We start from the raw sequence: 22,401 nt of genomic DNA, 5'->3' as shown, positions 1-22,401 counted from the left end.
CAATTCACAGATATTTCTTCCTGGTTGTTTGCCATACTACAATGTGAGGAAGAAAGAATACAGCAGTATTTTCAAGGGTTATGTGCTTTCTTTTCATTCTTACGGATAAAAAAAACCCAAAACCGCCAAGCAATTCTGAGTGGTTTCTGATCCTCATGTTTCTGTCTCCAACTGATGTTAAGAACAAAACCTCCAAAAATTCAATAGTAAAAAACTCAAAACATAACAAAATATTCGTACTCTGTTTGTGGTGCTGTATCCATTGTGCATACACAAACTTGAATACATAGAGTAAAAAGAAATTGTTCTTTTTCTCCTGCTCTATCTTTTTTTCTTCCCCAATATTTTCATTTTTTATACATCAAGAGCTAATATTATTTTCTTCCTTTCTTTCACTTTGGGGTTAAATCTTCTTTTAAGGTTTTTTTCTGAAATTCCTTTAGGCTTCCATGCTCACTTCTTCAATTCAGGAAGTATAACTGCAGGTGGAGTGATTTCCGACACTGAAAGAAGTTACAGATTTTGGATGTCATTGTCATCTTTTCCACTTGCTTGGATTTCATTCTGCTTATTCTTATTTACTCTGAGATATACACCCACTACTTAAAATCTAATCTCCCTATATTTTCTTTCTGACTGTGCCTTGTCCTAATCTTCAACAGCTTTTCTGTTTCAGAAAGAAAAATCAATAAGGTATTTGAAAAAGAAATGTAGCAGTGCTCAAGAATTGGAGAGAAGCAGCTCTTCTCTGGACATCTGCAGATTACTCTACATGCATTGTGCACTTAAGATTCCTCCAGTAAAACGGTATTTTACCTGTGCGCAGCATGCTAACAAGACGACAAGAAAGATCGTGTTCAACTTGCTTAGCTTTGCTATGAAGCCAATGAAGTTAAGTAAACACTATTCTTGAAATACTGAGATTTATCACCATTTAAAAGACAGCATAATTCTTTGAAAACCCCTGTGCTAGGCAGACACAAAGGGCACTCATTGCCTTGAGTAACCTGAGTGAAACACCAATAGTTTCCATGTGAACCGATATCAGAATTCAGGTCTTGCACCTATAATGAAGGGTAAGATAATGAATTATTCCTAATAACAATATATCTATTCCTGGGATGCATACCATAAAGGTCTCTGATATTAGCATATGTGCAGGCTGTAGTCACCTGTTGAAGGTACCATTTGCCATCATCACAAGTGCTGATTTTTCATTATCTTCTAGAAAGGAACTAAGACCTTTCCTCATGGTATGAAATTCAAAGCATTTACCTTACAGAAGAACTTAAAACTCTCCCCTGAGAGAACGAGTATGGAAGCTGTCACTGAAAAGAAAGAGTTAAAGCAAGAAATAGCAGAAAATGGCAATGTATTCTGCTTCTGATAGTCGATAGGAAAGAAAAGGTAATACTTTAGGCTATAGGCCCAGCCATATGAAGAATTAGTCCTACCTAAGAGAACAGAGGTGTTTTAAAGAATTTAGATGGAAATAAAGGCCTGAGGAGGAGAAAGGAGAATGACCTAGCCAGAGCCCCAGCTGAACTCTCAAAAGGTATCACACCGAAGGAGGGATATTTCCATTCCTCATTCTTCTGCAGAATTCTGTGTGTGTGCCTGGAGGCTTAGTCACACATTCACCACACCCAGAAGGAACAATATCCATTTGTTTTACTAAAAAAAGCAAAAATAAATACAAAAAAAGAAATTAAACTTTCTGTGGGATTCACTCAGAAGCCTGGAACGGGGCATTGAGGCCAGCGGGTGCTGGGGCAGGCAGTGCCGTGCTCCAAGCTGGCCGTGCACAGCCCAGCTCGGCCAGACACTGCTGCCCCGCATGCCCCAGCGCTGAGCTGGAGCTCACAAGTCCAGCTGGGGACAGAGCCTGCACCAGCTCTATTGGAGGCATCTCAGTCTGCATCCTCAGGACATACTTAGTGTCTTCTCTTACTTACTGAGCCTCTGGTGTTCTAGTTGAATGGTATTTTCAGGTTCTTTTAATGCAGTAAGATGTGTTTGTGGGTGCTTTAATTAGCAGATTGACATAAACAGGCATCTACGGATGGAATTATTCATTAGGAGTTGGGTGCCTAATTTCCTTAGATACTTTTGAAAATCTCACCCCATCATGTTTAATTAAAAATGTCAGATGATATCAATACTCAGATGTGTCTGCTGTTGGTCTCCCGAGAAGGTTTCCAAAATCTACTTCTCATTCCATCTGTTCCTGACAGAGGAAGGACTGACTTGGCCCATTCTTGAACCAAAACGTCAACAAATAATTTTAAAAGACTATAAACTGCAAATGATATTAATCTCCTGAGTAGGCTTCTGAAACCTTACTTCGATCTGCATGTTCCCAAGTATCTTGTAAGCTAAGAAATGGGAAAGCAGGCTATCTGTGAACACTAAAGGAGAGCACGCTTATATGTAACCTGCATTAGACAAGATTTTCCAGATTTGCTAAGAAAACTATTTATCTTGCAGGAAGGCCATGAGGCAGATCCTTTTAAAATCACTTTTAAAATCATACACACACACACACATGCACAAGCATACATGTATGCACACAGACATCCAAGCAGCCTCACAACGTTCACTCTGACAGACATCCATAAAGACAAGCTCTTTAGCACAGAAATTTGTTTTAGGTGAGAATTTGGGGGGTAGCGTGGAATTCACTACATTTTTCCTCAAAAATTCCTTTATCCTCCTGCTTGTGTTTAGTCTCCTGGTAATTCCTCAAGTCTGACAGATCAGATTTTTTTGTTTGTTTTGGGTACTCAGCACCTCCTTTTTTCATGGAAATGCTCCAGCTTTTCCAGATCTGCCAGTTCAGTAGCATCAGAATTCATGGACAAACTCAATCGCCACCATTCAAGTGTCTCAGCTCTCTGTTTGTAAATCTAGGGCAGTTTTATGATAAAAAAATCTGATGTGCTGCCACTAGGAATCAAGGACCCTGCAAGGCTGAGCAACATCTAATTTTTCTATGAGCATTACTCTACCTTTCCTCCTGTTTTGTTGGGGTTTTTTAGTAGCACAAGTGATTTTATGAAGTGACAGTTTAAAAAAAAATAAATAGATCAGATCAGTTGTCAGTCACATTGAAGGTCTACATTTTATCCCTCAGACATCTTAAAATTCAGCCGTACTTACTCTGGGAACAGGGGATGTCTGGGTACCTTTCCTTTGGCCACTAGTCTCAGGCGTCAGGTCTCGGTGGTCTACCTGAATGTGGCTCTCTAGGTCTTCAGCACTTTCAAATTTGACGCTACACTCTGGACACCTCAGACTGCCACACGGTCTCTCGTTCACCTCCTGTGGAGTCAAGCCCGAAGACTGTCCATTGGTGCTCCTGGTCATGCATCCAGCACACAGGCCATAGGGAAGGCCATTCACATCCAACTTTACCAAGTCCTGCTTATTCCGGAACTCCTTCAAGCACAATGCACACTTGTAGAGTTTTTGCAAGGCCTGGCCATTGGGCGACGAGGTTGCAGAGTTTCCTGCCAATTTCTGCATATGGAACGTCCCATGAATTTTCAACTCAAGGGTAGAGGTGACCGTCTGCATACAGACAACACAGCGAAACCCAGTGAGGGAGTTTCTGAGATCTGGATGCATCTGGCAGTGCTCGATAAACTCCTCCTCGCTCTGCAGCGGCATTTTGCAGATCCGACACGTCCCTGTATCCAAACTCTTGCTGTGAGTGACTTTGTGCTCCGTCAGGGTCAGGAGTGATGGGAAGCGTTCCCCACAGATGGGGCACATGTAGTGCTTAGCTGGGCCTCGATGGGTCTGCATGTGCTCTCTCAGGCCATTTTCTGAGAAAAAGGTCCTTGAGCAGATATTACACTTGTGGCTACCTTTGATGAATTCTGCTTTCTTCCTAGAACAGTCATCCTCCCCAGGCCTGATGTTATGATCTCTCAAACGATGGTTCTGCAAGAGGACCTCCATAGTATAGGCAGCCCCACAAATGTCACAGCCATACATGGGCTCAGAAGCATCTACATCATCCTCACTGGCTTCATGACTGTTGGAAGTATCTGGATTCTTCAATAACATGTTCTGGATATCTGCTCCTTCTGTCTTCTTATTTGTTGGGGTCATGCCATTAGCTGTACCATTCTCAGCGCTAGCATCAAAAACACAATGTTTTTCCCGCAAGTGCTTTTCAAGCAAGATGATGGCATGAAAAGCTTTGCTACAAAACTTGCAGTTGTATTTTTTGCTGTGGGTTGTAATGTGGCACTGCAGTTCTACCTCTGTGCTAAAGGTCTCACCACAGAAGATGCATTTGTGAGACTTTGACGGATTCCCCAAGTGACTATGCTTCACGTGGATCTGGAGATCCACCTCCTTCCTAAAATCCCAGTTACAGGCTGTGCAACGATACATCTTCTTTTCATTGCTATGCTTGACTGCCAGATGCACTTGGATAGATACCTTGGAATCAAAAACTTCTTGGCAAAGGGTGCAGTGATACAACACAAAAGTATGCATATCCAACAAATGCTTCTGCAAATCATCCACTGAAGAAAACTGTTTGTCGCAGCTCTCACATACATAATGAGTTGAAGTTGTCATGTAATGTACGGTGAGATGTTGCAGAAGAGACTCCTGGGAGTCAAAGTCTTCTTTACACTGAGGGCAAGACTGTTTCCTCAACAGCAACTCCAAATGCAACTTTAAATGGGTTTGAAAACTTTCAAAATTTGAGAACTTTAGATCACACTGATTACATGGGTATTCACCATTAGACACTGAGTTTACACTAGCAGAAAGCCGTTGCCTTTTAGGGGAAGAGACTTCAACATCAGAAGAAACTGGACTCTGCTCTGCTTTTGACTTCTTATTGTGTGCCAGAGGAATGTTCTTGTGGTTTTCTTTAATATGCTTTGTAAGCTTCAGGATGGAGCCAAAAATGGGGGAGTTTGTGCAATAAGGGCATGAATAAACTTCCATAAAAGACTGTGTTGGCTGAATGACAGGGGAATCCAATTTTGAATTTCCTACATTGCAGTGAGTCTGCTGAATGTGCTCAGTCAAGGTTGCTTCAGTCAGAAAGCCCATGGAGCACTGGTTACAGAAGAAAGCGTTGTTGCCATCTTGAGGGGTAGCATTTGGGCCACAGTGAGTAATACGGATGTGTTCTTGTAAGCTATTGATATCTGCAAACATCTCCGGGCAGTAGTTACAGTGAAAGGCAGAAATGTTGCTAAACTGCATCATGGGATAGGCATGGTTTTTGTGCACCTTTCTCACGTGTTCATTCAAGTTGTACAGTGTAGGCATGGAATCAAGGCAGATCTGGCACGTGTGGCTTTGCTGAGGTTTGTCCGCATGAATGGTCTTCAGGTGGATCTCCAGAACAGCAAGGCTGTTGAAGTCGCGCTTCGAGCAGTACGGGCAGCTGTAAGTAACTTTAGACCAGTTCTGGCCTTCCTCTCTGTCCACAGACCTGATTTTCTTTTGTCCTCTCAAAGGCTTTAAGGTTGAATCTGGGGTGGAACCTCTTTCCACCGATGCGCTGGAGTCGGGCGTTGCACTGCTCATGGACGCCACGCTCCCCAAGACTGGGTCAGGGCTGATGCTGTGATTGCTGGAGTCAGGTTGTCTGTGGCTGTCCAAGTGGCAATAGACTTCCTCCACTGAAGAAAACTGCTCAGGGCACATAGGGCACTTGTGTTTTTTGTTGGCATGGGCTTGATGAATGTGTGAGAGCAGCGAGTTTTCGTCTGCAAATACTTCAGGGCAATGAATACACTGCAAATCTGCCTTCTCGGAAAGCTGTGGGTGGCGTGTCATTACGTGCTTCTCCAAATCTTCAGTCTGACTGAATGTCTCTTCACAGTAATCACACATAAAATCATCCTTCTTCACCTCTTTCTCAGTCTTTGCCATATGTTCCTTGTTCTTTTTATGAGCTTGCATGTGACTCTGCAATGAGCTGGTAGATGAAAACCCACGTTTACACACAGTACACTTGAAGGGTTTGCTGGAGCTGTGGGTTTTCAGGTGAATTTTGAGGTGATCGCTGCGAGAGAACGCAGCCTCGCATTCATGGCAATGGTACTTTTTATCCCCTGTGTGAAGCTTTATGTGGCGATCCCTACTTCTCTTGTGCTTAAAAAGCCGGCTACAGTAGGTGCATTTGAAAGGTAGTTTGTCACTGTGGATCTGCTCGTGCCTTTTAAGGTAGCTCAGGCGAATGAAGGACTTATCACAAAACTGACAGGGATACGGCAGGCCAGTCCCCCCTTCCTCCTCCCCAATGCCGAGATCACACCCATCTCCTATCATCTGAGTGGGTGATGCAACATCTTTGCTGGAGGGAGATGAAGCCACCCAGGAGAGTTGTGGGTCGTCATCACCATCTGTAATGGGAAAGCAGAAAGGAGATTAAAAACAATTCCCAGTGCATCTGTGAAATAAGGACAAAGCTCTCAACAACACTATGGGCTTCTGCTACTACAGCATTAAAAAAAAAAAAAACAAAAAAAACACCACACAACAAAAAAAAACAACTAAAAAAAAAAAAAGAAAGATCTCTTGAATTTCAAAGGAGGTTTGAGAAATAAAAATATATTTGTACACATAATTCACAAATTTGCCAACATACAGCATTAATAAAAAGCATTTTTCTTTAGCAGGTTTAACCCCTGCTCACTGTACTGTAAAGCAATAAACAATGAATAAAGAAAGCAAAACACAATGTGCAATGAAGCAATACAAACATTTCGAAAAGCTACAGTGTTAAGTGATCACCTGTGATTTTGTGGGTCTTTTTAAATGCTACATCAAGTTGATTTTAAGTAATGTCTCCATTAAACAAAATCCTTCAGTTCTGTCTCAAAACTGTAACAGAAGGAAAGGCTGCTCAAAAGCAGAGTCAAACATCTAGGTGAAATAAAAGCATCAGATTTGAGACAGATCAAGAAAATCAGAGAAGAGCTCTGCACCATCACCACATTCATTCATATGAAAGGTAAGGCTGCCTGCTTGGTACAAAACCAAACAAATTAAAAAAGCCCAGAAAATCACCATCGGAGATCTCAAGACATCACAAAAGAATCAACTTCAGGATAAACCAACAATGCCCCAGCCTCTGTTGGAATAACTATTTCCTTTGCTCAATATGAGGCTTTGGAAAAAAAATTATAATTTGATATTACCATAGAGAAACACAGCACCAAATCCAGCAGCAAAACAGTCATTTTAGGAAAAATACATAAAATGTTGGCAGCTTTCATAAACAGAATTGTTAACAAGAAACAGAAGAGAGTGAGTTCAAATATCCTAATTCCAATAAACGCGGAGATGTTGAGCGAAGCAAAAATGCCACTAGTCCGATACAAAACTCAATCACGGAAAGAAGCAAAAATAAAATTCATGTAAATGAGGGAAGGCGCTGACCACATATACGTTTGGAGATTCCAAAAAGGAACCAGTTCTCCAGATACATCGTCCTTATAAAACATTTAATGTTCCTACTTCAGCCCTTCCTAAAACAAACCAATAAAAAAAATCCCCAACTGTGCGTGTAGGCTGCCACACGCGCACTCCTCGTGCCTGCCAACTCCAGAGTCACCAGGCAGGGAAGAGCACATGTACGGTGGAGAAGCTCTCAAAGAAAGGCTCAGCCAACGCGGATATCACCACCGTAAGAGGCTAGCTCGGGTGGCACCGTTTGCTTTGGCAAAGACCTTCTTTATCATCCCAGGAAAAGAGAGCACAGAGCTACCTTGGAAAAACAAAACCGACCAACTTTTCCCACATGGCAGGGCTGCCTGTTTTCCAGGATGCGTGGGTCGGGCGCCCGCTCCCCTCGCCCCGCACGCCCCAGGGAGCTCCGCTCCGCTTCCCCCTTCGACTAAACGTCCCGCTCCAGAGCGCTGCTGGACACCGAGAACGCGCTTCTCCCTCCCGCTCCCGAGCTGCACCCCGGCTCTCGGCGAGCACCCGCGCTTCTGAGACGCTCCGGGTCTTTGTGCTCAACTACCCGCTCCCCTGAGCCCGGCGGAGCCCGAACCTAAAACACAAGTGACGAGCCCCCGATTGGCACGTCAACTTTGCCGAGGCTTCGTTCCCCAGCCCACCCCCCGCCCGCTCTCTGCGGCTGCCGCAAAGCCTCGTGTTCCCCATCGAAGCCACCTCCGCTGCCCGCCCCGCTGCCGGAGCAGCTTCGCTCTGCCCCCGGGGAGCCCCCGTCCCATCCCGTCCCGTCCCGTTCCCCCCCAGCTCTGCCGCCAGCCGCATCCGGGGCTCCGTCCCCACGGACCTGAGGCCACGGGCCGGCGGAGGGAAGGAGCCAGCCGGCTGCCAGCACCTGGATGAGGGGCCCCGGGGAGGTGCCGGTAGCTCAGGGCTGGCCAATTCCCTCCTCTCGCCAGCTGGGCTCCTCCAGGGGAAAGGAGACAAAGGGGAGCAAGAGGGGGATGCTGGGCCTGAACTAGGGCAGCACATGTTGCGTTTGCTACCGCTGCTGCTGTCTACGGGGGCGGGGGAGGAGGGGAGGGTGAGAAGGCAAACAACAAGGAAAAGAAGCACACCGCCATCGTGTTATTTACAGCTTACGGGCTGCAATTAAAAGAATTTGAAAAGTCCACTTTGCAGCAACTACTCTAAAATTACCTGCATTTTAAATACCTTCCTTTCTGCAGGCAGACTACTCGCGCCTTGCGCTGGGCAGCGGCACGCAGAGGAAGGACTGCACCGCAGAACGCGGAGCACTTGGAGCCGCTCGGTGAAGCATACAGCATCAGTGTCCAGCTTTGAAACTGTAGATGCAGTGGGCCAAATCCAGTGGTAACACAGGCTGGGCCAACTGCTTTAACTTCGTTACGTCCACGCGTGCTTATGCCAACCATTACACTGGCCCACGATGCAAATCGAACAAATCTTTTAGAAGGTCTCTTTTTCCTCTGAAATGAACCCATCTACCTCAAAATGCACACTAACATTCAAAGAGGGCCAGCTCCCCTCCAGCTGCTGCTCTTCAAACATATTGGGCTATTCAGAAAACAAACTCAAAGAAAGCTGGTATTACTTTGTGAGTGATGCACAAAGACGTCGCTGTGCTAATATAATTTGGATTTTAAAAAATTAACATTTCTCTGATCGAAAAGCTGGGTTTCTAATAAAAATGGAAGCATTTACATAGACAGTTGAAAGCAAAGCTTGTCTCCTTTTGGCAGCTTGATTTAGACCTTTCACTGATTTTCATGTTTAACTTCTAGATTCTTTTTACTGCATCATTTTCTCGTACTTTCACAATTTAAAAAGAATTAGGGAACTTTAAGCTCCAGAAACAACCTACCTTGACTTCCTTACAAACAAGATACTAAATTACTAAAGGCCTAAACTGAAGAAATTAGGGAAAACTCATTATCATTAATCTCTTTATGGAATGAAAAATCGCCCTGTTAATTTTAACTTGCCATATTAAATTGAAGAAAAGACCTATAATGAACTGAGAAGGAAATTCTAAGGTATTTTACCAGAGTCATATTTTAGTGGGAAGATATATTTTAGATGTGGTGTGACATGTCTGGCAATGATGGTTAGAATAATAATTCTACATTAATGCAATCAAAGGAATGTAGCAGAATGAGAAAAATCACTTTCAAAAGAAGATTAAAGTCATTAAAAATGGCTAATCCTGCAAAGTGGGACTGTTCTAAAATAGAGAATCACATGGCTGGTGCAAGGCTTTTGTCATTTGCGCATAAGAGAATCAAAACAAGTATTAAAAGGGTAAGAAAATTCAATAAAAAGTTTAACTAGGAAAAAAAAGAGCATTAAGGAAGCTTCAGGATGTCAGCAGTCCTCAGGATATATGTGCGGGTCACGAAGCTTAAAGGGCCAAACTTGATAATCAATCTCAAAGTGGTACAGTAATTTAGCAACTTAATGTTCAGCACGTTTACGGGACTGCAAGCATTTATCATCATCACTGAGGAGCTAATTCCAGCCTCAATGTATTCAACTAATGTATTTTTTCCTTCTAATAAGAGCAATTTGGCCAAACTGTGGTATAAATCATAATTCATTCTCTGTTTATCTTCCAGATAACATGAGCCAAGTTCAGAAATATACGCGCGAAGCTAAAACAATAAAATGAAGTCTTAAAAAATGTGATCTCTCTTAGAAAGGAGACATACAGCACATCACAGATTGCCAGCAGTAAGCAGCGCTGCCGTCTCAGCACACACTGATGATGTTGATATAGTTATTATTTCAGAGTTATTTTGCTAATAGGAATAAAATCAACCAGACACAATCTCACAGTCCCTGCAAACACTTTCCCCCATTTCCCTGCTCACAGCTAGCAAACGTCACGCTCCTGCCAGACTTTGAGCTGAGCTGCATTTGAAGCGGTTGCAGAGGGACAGGCTTGCTCAGCTGCCCGGTCACCCGTGTGGCCCCAGCGCTGGGGTCAGCGTCGGTGGGCAGGGGCTGCACAAACCCAGGCTACCCTCCAGCCGGCTGCTTTTTCTCTTAAGAACAAAAGGTATGCTCAGAGACCTTATTTGCTGGCCCAGACCTGAAGTTCATCCTTGCCTAAACGCTCTTCTTTACCAATGTAGAGCATCACCGGGTTCCTCCCCAGTGAAAAGCCTCCCTAGTCTCTCTCCCCTACCTGTGGATGGTTCAGGAGGCCCTTCCACAGGGCCTCCATGCGTCCCTCCGCACCGCGGGCACGTCGCAGTGTGGCCAGTGCGGTACGGGAGGCCGGTTTATTCCAGCTGGTTTGGGTGCAAGCAGCAGCACAGACTGAGCCCCACAGGGCTCAGAAGAGGCCGCACAATCTGCCCAGGCATCGAAAAAATATCCAGGGTTTAGCCAAAGAGGCACCTTCAAGACTCCCCTCCTGAGCCCAGAAGGCATCTCCACACAGGACAATAAACCAAGGAGGTTAGATTTGGAAGGTGCTCTTATTCTATCAGGTTAATTCCTCTAGCACTGAGCTAGTACACAAGAGAAAAATTAACAAAAACTAAAACCAAAAATCAATTGTTGAGGAAAGGATTGATTTAAGTTCAGACTCCCGGTTCTCTCCAGGCCTCTCTGTGGCACGCAAGTCAAAAATGGTCAGATCACTCAAATCACTTTAGACTATTGAGAGTTGATGGAATTCTAGCACCCAGAAAAGTAAGTTACTTTTGAAAACAAGCTTAGCATCATAAGACATGCTTCTGAACTGTGTTTCAGTTCCTCATCTCCATAATAGAAAAAAGCCATCTGCTCCTCAAGGGCAAATTGTAGGGCTTAGTGCTGTATAGCTGTGAAACCCCGAGACATCCTCAGATGGAAGGCCCGATAGAAACGCTATCGATTTCAATAATTATGATTATCACCGATGTTTAACTGTGAGAATGCAACACAGAGACTGAGGACTGAGAAATCTTCAGTACTGGTTACAGCAAATTTTGCACTGCTGCACTATGTATTAAAAGCCAAAGATAAGTCATTACAATAGATTATAGTAAGAACCTCACATAGCATACGCTGCTCATTTACACTGCAGTGCTGGTGTGAAGTAATACAAATCAAGTTTACAGACCAAATGTTTTAAGTTTCGATATTTTCACTGCACTGTGACAGCTTTTTACGTAAATTTTTTGTTGGAGTGTTTAGCCCCATTCTCCTGCACCTTTCCCACACAGTTATAAAAAAGTAAATAATAAAAAATATCATTAATATTCCAAACTCAATTTTCTATGCATATATTAGCTTCACTGAACGTTTTTGTTCCTTGTGTCACAGAAGGCAATAGTGGACTGCGAACCACCAGCTCTTGTGGCAATGAAAGCCTTTTTATGCTGACGCTGCACCTATCTCTGAATGGTATTGTAACTGCTGGGCTGTGACTGAAACCCAGCATCAATACGCACTCAAACACACTTCACCAAACAATAGAAAAAAGATTTCTACATCTTACTTATAATTATCCCTACAAAATATCATGCAACTGTCTCCCAGAAGCGGTCAACACACCCTTAGCCAAGGCACTAAGGAGGAGCCCTGGGAAGTTCAGGCTGCTCCAAAGAGCTCTATATGCAGCTTCAGTCTTCAGCAACGTTAGCTTCTTCACAAAACAGTCTGCGTAGATTTTTTTATTTTAAGGCACTATGCCATTTTTTAAATATACGTATAAAATATATATAAAATGTTCAAAGCAAACCTAAAATTGGATAAAAAACTAAGAGGTGCTAATGTAAGTGGCACCACAGGCAGTGCTTTCATTATTATCTGTGACTTGAGAAAAATGCAGTTATACCTAATTATATGCTTATGTGGTAAGCATTTTTGTTGGACTAAATTACCAACAGTTAGTGACTCTTTTTCCAACTTCTCAGCTTTAAACTGCAATTCATTTTTAAGTGAAGTTTTTAAAAAAGAAAGACGTCTGGCTCAATGGAAAGTATATATAATCTAATTTTTCTTCTCATGCAGAGAGTAACTTGGTATTTAGAATACAAAATCAGCACAAGATGTAGCGCAGAATTTCAAACATTAAACTTGCTGGGATGTCTGTCACGGATAAACTGTTACACATAGATGGTTTAAACCTCTCTGTCTTTGTTTAAACCTTTCTGTAGTGATCAAAGATACATCTGATTAGTCTTTTTATGCTGCAAGTTAAAAGTACACACAAAGTTGTCTATTGAAGCTTAGTTGATACACAGAAACTCGTTAAGCGGGAGTAACACGTGCCTGAGCCCTTGTCTCCCATTAGCAGAGGTATCAAGACTCAGTAATGACCATCAATAGGATGATACATAATTTTATACAGATGATAAAATAAGGAAGTTATCTTTAACATTATTTTACGTCAAACAGTCTGTATTTTGCTGGTAACAAAAAATTAACATATCATTAAATAAGATCTTTCACACTTCAATAAATGGCATAATAAGGGGTGGAGGAGAAAGTTTTATGTTAGATCTAGGAATAAACTAAATGCTTTCAGAGTTGAATCACTGTTTTTCTTTACTCCCTTTGGAAAAGCAGCAGATACTATATTCTGCTGTGCATCATGGACTTGGGACTGAAAACAGCTGCACTCTAATTACATGTAAAGTGTACCAAAACATTCCTTTTATCACAGACTGTAAATCTGTTAGCATCTGTCTCTCCTTTGTTTCTTCCACAAGATACAAGCTTGTTTCTACATTTTTCTCACCTGTAGCGGTAATTAAAATTCATTATAAATGAAAGGAGTGAACACTAAAACAAGTTCCTCTGTGTACAGTTCTAAACTCAAATTAGAAACAGCTGTTTGCTAATTCATGCAGTGATGTTTTGTCGTGCTCTGTGAATCAATAATAACTCACCCTATTTCTACCAAAATGTTAGGATTATACATATATTTTGCTTAGCAATTTGCCGTTCAGAAATGTTCAAATGCACATTCACTCTTTTTTTAAGCGAGATTAGAAGATGATACTGGCAAAATCATCAATGAATTAACAGAAAGATCTTAATAGCTTGCTGCTTGTGCTTAGCCTGCTAAGCACTAGAGGGTCCTGTGCCATTCCTGCCTGCTTTTGATACCTACAGAGCATTTAGCAAGAAGGTACATTGTAAGACAAAACTGTATATGGGGTCACACGCACACATCTCTGATGCAATAGTCACACTGAGAGAATACCATAAAATTAGAGTTTCAGCTATGATATGTACAACTTTGAAACATAAGGAATGACAAAGCCCTTAGGAAAATAATCCTAGTAGAATAATTATTACTTGTAATAATTAGTTATAAAATTAGTTATAATAAATGGTAATACTTATGCTAATTGTTAGTAATATTTCTTCATATTATGTTAGCCAGAGCACAAACTTCGTATGACCCTATTGGCCTCACACTCACACAATTATATTCTGCACTTCTTGCTACTTGATGTCAACATTTATCATGATTTCAACACTTGATTATACAAAACAAAGAGACAACACACAGCGGTTAAGAGCTTTGCCGGCTTCATTTTTTATCTAAACCTAAGGATACAAGCGGGGCGGTTGCAACATTTTGAGCAGACCCCATGGCAGATTTGCAGAGCCTGCCCTTGTCGCAGGAGGACCAGGGCCACCCCAGGCCCCTGCACTGTCCCCTTTGCAGAGCCAAAGATCCAGCCCAGAGCAGTGGAAGAGCATCAGCCTCCATAAAGGTCCCTGCAATACCTGCAAGGAAAGTCCTTTTCTCATCTATACGCATTCCTTTCCTTGTGTTTTGTTACTGTTAGCAGGGAGGGTGCTTCCCATAAAGCACAAACCCAGGCATCGAGACTGAACCACTCGTGGAGATGTGGCCAGCAGAAGAGCCTTTCTGGTGGGATGTAATGCATGAGATGAATTTCCTAGATTTATGATTTCCTCCCTCCCATTTGATCAGGCAGCTCTCAAATACAGCAGGCACCTGTTCGCAGGCTGTTTCGCGGAGTACCCTCAGGCACGTGTGGTCAGACAGACTCGGCTCAAGCTCCTTCCCTCAGTTCATACCCATAACTGAGCATCAGAAATACAGACTAGCTACTGTTTGGAGAAACTCAATGAATACAGGAGCCGAAATCAGAGAGAGACTTTTCTCCATGAACTGACCAGATCGATGTGATTTAATTTAATGCTTTACTGTGCTCATTTTCATGTTTCTGAATTGTACTTTCAAGTGAAGATTAAGTCATCAATTACAATCCATTTTGCTCATTCATAAAATTCATTTAAGGGCCACATTCTGCACGGTGAGCAGGGAGCCCTGGAAGCCAGCACCGATAAGGACAGGCAGCACTTTCCCACAGGATATTCAGCTTGTGCAGAATCAAGTCAGAGCTTGTTTTGATGGTGTGGGCAGCAGTCTGGAGGAGCAAGTGGCTTTAAAACTGGGGCAGTGGCAAACTAGGACAAAGAGTTTTGCCAAGACCTCTCCAATAAGCCGCTGTTACTGCTAAGACAAATGAGTATCTGCTTCTGAGCTGGTAGACAGTATTAAGAGTGGCGTTTCCATTTCTGCAGAGCTCTGTTTCAACTTTTTGGCCATGTATCAACTCTGAGCCAAAAGAACCACTAGGATGGGAGAAAACCGGGGCCAGACACCACAAATTCTGTGTCTTCTGGCTGGGGTCACCAAAAGTGACTGGATTGCTAGGACAGCTTTCTATGGTGAGATCTTCAATTGATGCTATGCAGTGACCTGACCTCTAGGAAAATGGGTTTGCAGTCCCTGTCTTTAACATATGAAAAGTACTTTCCCAAAAGCAGACTTTTGCTCCTAAATGAGTATTTTCCATCAGTGCTCACTAGAAGAGATGTCAATTGCCATGTTTCAAACCTGAGAAAAACCTCATGTTTCAAACCTCAGCCCTGCACAGGACTTTACTGCCAAGCTTTCCGGCCTGAGGAATTTAAAGCTGGTCATATTATTAGAGCAAGTTGCAGGGGAAAATAAAAACAGCTTGTTAAGTTAGAAAGAGTAGGCTGTTCCAGAGTCTCATTTTGATCTAGGTGGGAAAACTGTGACGCACTTACAAACTTAATGGGTTGACGTTCATGATGAATAGACCTAATGCTGAAAAACACATGTTGGCTGAAATTACTCAGCAATAAACAAACAGTAAAAAACAACAACATCCAGATTTTATACTGCCTTCAAAGAACAAGGGAAGAAAAATCAATAAATTACATGTGACAGACAGTATCAAGTAACCTGTTTTATAGCTACGCATATGCATTATTGGTCTGACTTCCAAATGTGTTGTGTATTCACATCAATCCTATTGAAATCGATAGCAACAGCAGTTGCTCAACGCTTCTGAAAACTCAAATGACATTAATATAAAATATAGCCAGTTCTACATAAAGGTATTTTGAGAAAGGTGCACGTATTCCCTGTCCCTTTCATGAATTCAGAGCCAAGATTTCATGCAAACACCGCGAATAGAGATGAAGCTGCACTTGCGAACATCCTGGCTTCCACAAGTCTGGTGAGTGCAGCTCCTTGAGGCCTTCACCCACCTGGTTTTGGAGGTGCTTGTGTGCCCTGGTGACCCCAGTGGGTATCCCTGGAGCTAATGAAGCCATCAGCTCCACCTGACCCGAGCCTGGAGATGGGGTTTGCTCCAGCTAAGCAAATCTCCCATTCCTTGGGGACAGTATGTGTTATGGCAAAGTACAATTAGTTAAGACTCTGGGTTTGTTAGCGAACAATTTTTTAAAAAATATTTTATTTAAAATTAAAAAAGAACACCTGCAAATGTAAAAGCACACTGCTGAATATGAAGCACATTCCTGAGTATCAGTTAGGTAAACATCGGTCATGAATCTGTACCCTGTTTGTGACTAGCCTGAGGGGAACTGCATTAAACAGAGGCGGGAAGGAAGTTCTCCACTTATTAATACCTGACAGAAATAACTGAAAGGTTTAAAAAGAAAATAACTATAGATTTTGTGCTATGCAAGATGAAAGCCAAACAACGTGGCTTGCCTAGGAGAGATGTGTATTCCACACTGTATGGTAATGCTACTTCTTTCTTCACTAACAGTATCCGTCATTTTAAATAAGAAATTACTTTTGAAACAAGCAAGCAAACAAAAGTGTTTGCCACCCAGTAAGAATCTTTCTCAGTACATCAGTGCTCCCCTACAACAAACATGCCACATGAGAGACCTTTCAAGTTTAACCAGCAGCGACCCGGCATCTGTGATCTGAGGACTTGCACTGCACCACACAACAAAACCGTCTGCCAGAAGCTGCTGTCTTCTTCCAACACATCTTTGCCCTTTTGACTGAAGGGTCCAATGACAAATCGTGTGACTGCGCTCTCAGGTTTACAAAAGAAGAGCTGCAGCAACAGCTAAGGTCTGTCTTCCCAGGGCTCACGCCCGCGTTGGTGCAGCCCAAGGAAGGATCCCACATCCAACCTCAGCAAGACCCTGTGCAAGCTGCGATGGATGTCCCCAGCGGTCCCCACTCTGCAGCACCGCACGGTCACATCGCACCAGACAGCCCTCTCCTGCGGGCACCAGGCGGTGAGATCAGCCCACGCTGTGCCCCATCTCCTACACTGTGAGTCCGCAGAGAGACTTTCTGAGCCTCTCTAAATTCTTTAGGGGCTTCTCACGATGCCAGCCAGTACCGACCACACTCCAAAGAAAGTCTCCCATAGGGAGGATGTTCATCGGTGCAGGCAGGCAGGCAGGGGGAGCGCAGCTGGGGAGCCAGAGTGAATCCAACCAGGAGACGATAGCCCCTCCGGCCCCGCCGTGCTTCTGCCAAGAGACGCGCAGAGCCTGGCAGAAACCTTCTCTCTAGCCGCAGTTGCGCTTCCAGCCTCAGCTGCAGGTACCACACTCTGCCCACGTACCAGAACAGGACAGCACTTTCCTTAAAGTTCCCTAACAGCAAAGATGTCTTCCTCCTGAATTGTTTAATACAGTCTTAGGTGCCGATTGTCTGTATTCAGATAGCTTTAGTTTAACCAGCAACATAGGTTTCCTTCTGACCACGAGTGTCTGGTTGGGTTTTTTCCTCCCACAAACATGAATTGAACGATTTATTCTAGTTAGTAACTGTCTCTGTGCCTTGGCCACAGATACATGAGAGAGTGAATTTATAATGAGGAAAGGTGCAGGGCATAATGATTTGTTTAAATGGCATTAAAATTAGGGGTGGAGCGTACATTGAACCATCTCAATTTATCCCTGAAGAGAAGGAGGGACAGCAAACACCTTGGCACTTGCAAACAAATACCTCTGTCCCCACCATCTCTTCCAAACAACACTCCTTCCATTTGAGAGCAGTCTCACGCAGACGTTGACACTGGTATCAGAGAATTAAATGAAGTAAAGGGAAAAGCTATAGTCAATAGCTTTCTCTTTACCTCTACCCACATAAGGAGGACTGGCTATACTCACAAAAAAGTATCTGGGAATGTTAATAGACTTAACAACTCAGTAAAAGGAATGAGGAGTCAGTGGAGAGAGAGGGAGATTGAATTTACCCTAGAAAAATGCATTTGATACTACAGGTACAGAGAGCATTCAGCGTTCTATAGAGGAGTCCGCTAAATTAAAAAGTGGGGGGAAGCTGGAGGTGGGTGTTTGGGGTGGGGGCACGTTTCCTGCAGAGGAAAAAATGGTCAAAAAACCAAAATAGTAACAGCAAAGCACAAAAGAACAAAAAAAAAAAACCCAACCAAAAAAAAAAAACCTCTCAAGGAAATCAGGCATCAGAGGATTGATAGACACACATGCACCTCCAGAACCAGACATGTTCAAGAAACCATCTCCAATTAATTAATGGCTGGAAACATGCGCACACACCACTGCCCCCCCAAGTAAATTAATAATTGTTATGTTGTTTTTCTCCAGATGTGAAAAGGTTTTGTACCTGCACCTAGATACCTGGTGTGGGGTGTCTCACATGCCCAGAAACCCCATGTGCAGTGTGGCAGAGAGGAGTTACCAAAAACCTACTAGAGAAATGCAACTGGCAGATACCGGGAAGAAACTCCATCCCATCCCTACTGTCATAAAGAGGCAAAACAGTGACTTTAAGCTGCATAAGCTCACACAATGGCTGTCTAAAAGAAGAATTGTTGTCGATAAGCTGGTCATAACTGAGTGGGCACTTTACATTTGGGGGGGAAATGAAAAATTATTGTTTTCATAAACAACACAAAGAGTTTTAAAGCTCAGACCAGCTTCACTTACAAAACCCTACCGTCCTAAATACCGCTAAATACCGAAAACCCCTTGCCCCCTTCCCAGAAGCCATTTGGTTTTGTCATGCCCCTTTCCCAGACCCACAGCTGAAGCTCCCTGCCCAGACGGAACCACAGACTGGACAACGCTGGTGTCTCCTGTAGGAGGGTGACAGAACAAGGTACCCCAGATACAATTCACATATTATTTTTTTGTTTTGTCAAGGCTTTTCTATTATTTATTTTAGTTCTGGCCAATAAAGCAAAAATTTTCAGGATAAAACAATTTTCTGGTCATAGATAACCTGAACTGCTGTCTGAAATAGGATTTTTAGCCCATATCACCCTTGCAGAAACAAACAAAACTGGACAAAGGAATGGTTTGAATGAAAATTCAGTAACTGCTCCCTCACACCATTAGCCAGAATTACTTGTGAAACTGAATTCCACTTCTTCCATCTCATACTCAGTTTAGCACATGAAAGTATGAGTACCAAGAGTTATGGAAGTACCAACCTCGGTTCCCCATCAAGACCAAATTATCTGTCTGTATTTAAGATAGGAGTTCAACATCTTCTGTTGAAAAATGGAAACTCCACTTCAGTCATGGAGCATCTGAGTATAAAACTAATCTCCTGAGTAGTAAACATTAGACTGACATACAGCAGTAACTGATTTCAAAAAATTCACTTTAGAGGTTGGGGTCCTGGATTCCGAGGAGCTGACTGTTAAAGACACATCAGACTTTCTTTTTTTTAAAAAAAAAAATAAAAAAATTAATTTTCCCATTATTTGGGATTATCATACCTTGTATCTTTGGATTTCCTATGAACATAACCATAGTCCCAGACCTCTTGGTTACCTGCCATCAGGGAAGTTACAACATCATGTCTACCCTGAAGTCACTGTACACAGGCTTAAGAGTGACTCCATCTTAAATCAGTTCTTTGGCTGGAATCAAGATACTGGATCTGATCTGATTTTTTTCTTACTGTGTTGCTTTGTATAAAAACACCCGTTTTCCAGTGGGTGGTACCTAACAAAATACGAAACAGAGGTGTGAGCACAAAGGAAAGAGCCATCATAAATGCACAGAAATACACCGTGTCAACACACACCAGCTGCCCAATACATACAAAAGCATTAATAAAAGGACAACTGAGTCATTATTTTAGAGTTTTGCTATATTTTCCATTTTAAAACATTTATTATCTATCTAATGTCATTAGAGAAGCTTCCATTGCAAACACTGGAAAGCAGACACCTCCTAACCATCCTACATAAATACCTGTCAAAAATTTTTGTGCAAAGTGTTATCAGGTAACAATATTTACCATGTACAGTAATTACGAAAAACTCTGAGATTGTGTAATTATGTATTTTAATTACATGATCTGATTAGCGTTTTTAATCACTTCACAAAAAAGAAAGGAAATTCACCGAGGTTGTCAGAAAGTTAATAAAAATAAGGTAATTCACTGCTAAGGCTCACCATGGTGCCTTTCTAACTACTTCCTTGCTACACCCCACTGTGCGTAGGTATTGGAGGTCAACTATAAGTATTAATTTCCTTACTTTTATTATCTTTGGTGACAACATTCGTGCTCTTTTGGCATGTTTTTTTTTTGTTTTGTTAGAAAACGCTTTTCATTTAGCTGAATGATATTTTAAGAGATGCAAGCTCCTCAAAACAAGAACCTGGTTGACCTGAAACCCACCAAGAGACCCAGCCTTGCCCTGCTCTGTCCCCAGCCCCTTTGAAGGGATGTTAGGGGAAGCCGCTGCAGAGTGGTCCCTGTTACACAGCGTCGCATGAGCCACGCCGCCAGCCTGCAAAAACCCACCCAATTTAGCAACGTCGAACAATGTATCGACAAAGCAGGCCGGTCACACTAGGTCACATTAAATCAGGGCCATTGAGATACATGGAAAAGTCAACACAGTGCTATGAGAAGACAATGGAAATCAGCCCAAGAGTTGGACATATGGAGGCAGGCAGCTGAGCCCAGGACAGCCAGCAGAGACAAAGTGAGTGGCAGAAAATGGTGCTTGTCCTGACACAAGGGGCCAGGCTTTTCCAGCCACAGCAGCCACAACAGCGCCCACAGGCCCGGCCCAAGGAAGGGGAGGACTCAGCAGCAGTGAGAGGCACAATTTCTGCAGGAGCCAGGACAGCCAGCTGCCTGCCCTGGGCAGCAGAAATCACCCACGGATCCAACTATGAAATATAAGCAGCCCATCAAAACCATCCCACCAGCTACTCGCAGTGCAAACTGGGGGCTGACGCATCCATGGGTGTGCGGACAGGGCTGGGGGGGTAAGGGGAGAGGGGTAAGGAGAGGGGTGCAAGGCGTAAGCCGCCTTCTTCTGCTCCTGAAGCAGGACAGAGCGTGGCTGTTTCAGCTCTGGAAAACAATTTTTCTAACTTTTGGATGCTGTTCTGCTCTAAGGAAACATTTTGTTTATATCCAAACTGGGAGTCTATAATGTAATACTTGGCTATTGGATTCAGCAGCTCTGTTTTACTCATTTTTGGTTCACCCTCTCCCCCCACCAGCCTTTCTTTATTTTCCTCCTTCTTTCTCTTTTTACCTTTCCAACCCCTCTCCCTTGATGCTCTGGGGAGAACAAATCACTTTGGGAGCTTTAACGGACTGACAAGAACAGAAATTTAATCAGGGTGTGCATGCAGGGGCCAGGCACATCAGAAGCAACCGCAGTGCAATCCGTTTGGGCTGCCCCACCTGTGACCCCGGCCGGGCTGGGCATCCCCCTCTCCACAGGGACGAGATGGGGTGAGGTCCTTCGTGCTCACGCGGGACCTTGGTGTTGCCTGCTTCAGGAGGAGAGGACTGCCAGATGCTGACAAGCCAAGAGCGGTTATTTCAGGAGACTTTTTTTAATATAGAAACAGCTGACACAAAATGCATCTCACTGGGGAGGGAAACCATGCTCCCAGAAGTAAAAGACCACTAAAAAGCCTCTCTTTTCCAAGAGAAATCTAAAACAGTTTCGGGCCAGATATCACTTAGGTTTTTCATTTCCATTTTAGGACACTTGCACTGTGTCCTTTCAGTCTCACCCCATCCGTGGAGAATATTAAGGGGCTGCTGTAGCCTAAAAGGGGCAGACGTGGGCAGATTAAGAGATGGTGCAAAGTACTTTCAGAAAGCAGATACAACCTCAGAGAAAATCTGTCTCAGACAAAACAGCCACTGGTGGGGAAGCCATGCTTGAGCCCCTCTGCTAGCAGCACCCTTTGCTGCGAAACATCTCCCCATCCCACGTGCCCAGCCCTGGGGCAACAGGGGCATGAGGTTCAACTGCTGCCTTGGAAAAGACATGGAAAAGGAGAGGGCACAAACTGATTCAAACAAGCTTTTGTACAGAAAACGGAAAACATTGTATGCGACAACATGACTCCTTTCCCTTTGTACACCATTTGCTGTTACAGACCACATTTGCAAAGTATAGCTTTCAATATAGTGTAGCCAAAAGCAACCTAACAGCATAATTTTCTTCCTGGGTACTTTACTTCCGAATTCTTCTACGAACAATGAAGTGGAGATTTGGAAAAAACAAGAAAACAAAGAACCCCCTTCTTCCCATATGCTTGTAAACGCAGGTAAACTTACCAGAGACCATCTTTTAAACAAGCAACATGATTTACCCTTGCTTGTGGTGCAGGCAC

General features: G+C 43.2%; 1 protein-coding gene across 3 annotated transcripts in view; it reads right to left on the bottom strand.

Annotated features, from left to right (window-relative positions):
* Positions 1-22,401, bottom strand: part of ZNF423 (zinc finger protein 423) — a 237,221-nt gene that overhangs the window by 94,876 nt on the left and 119,944 nt on the right. For all 3 annotated transcript variants that reach the window (XR_007506815.1, XM_049806953.1, XM_049806954.1), the window contains one exon: positions 3,160-6,383. Coding sequence is in view for 2 of the 3 variants with exons in the window: in XM_049806953.1 (XP_049662910.1) it covers positions 3,160-6,383 (3,224 nt within the window). In the remaining variant the exon portion in view is untranslated. The remainder of the gene's footprint in view (positions 1-3,159; positions 6,384-22,401) is intronic.

Source organism: Accipiter gentilis, chromosome 7 (assembly GCF_929443795.1).
Source record: "Accipiter gentilis chromosome 7, bAccGen1.1, whole genome shotgun sequence".
Classification (NCBI taxonomy): domain Eukaryota; kingdom Metazoa; phylum Chordata; class Aves; order Accipitriformes; family Accipitridae; genus Astur; species Astur gentilis.
Note: the sequence above shows the minus strand (reverse complement) of the source record. Positions and strands in the feature narration are given on the sequence as shown.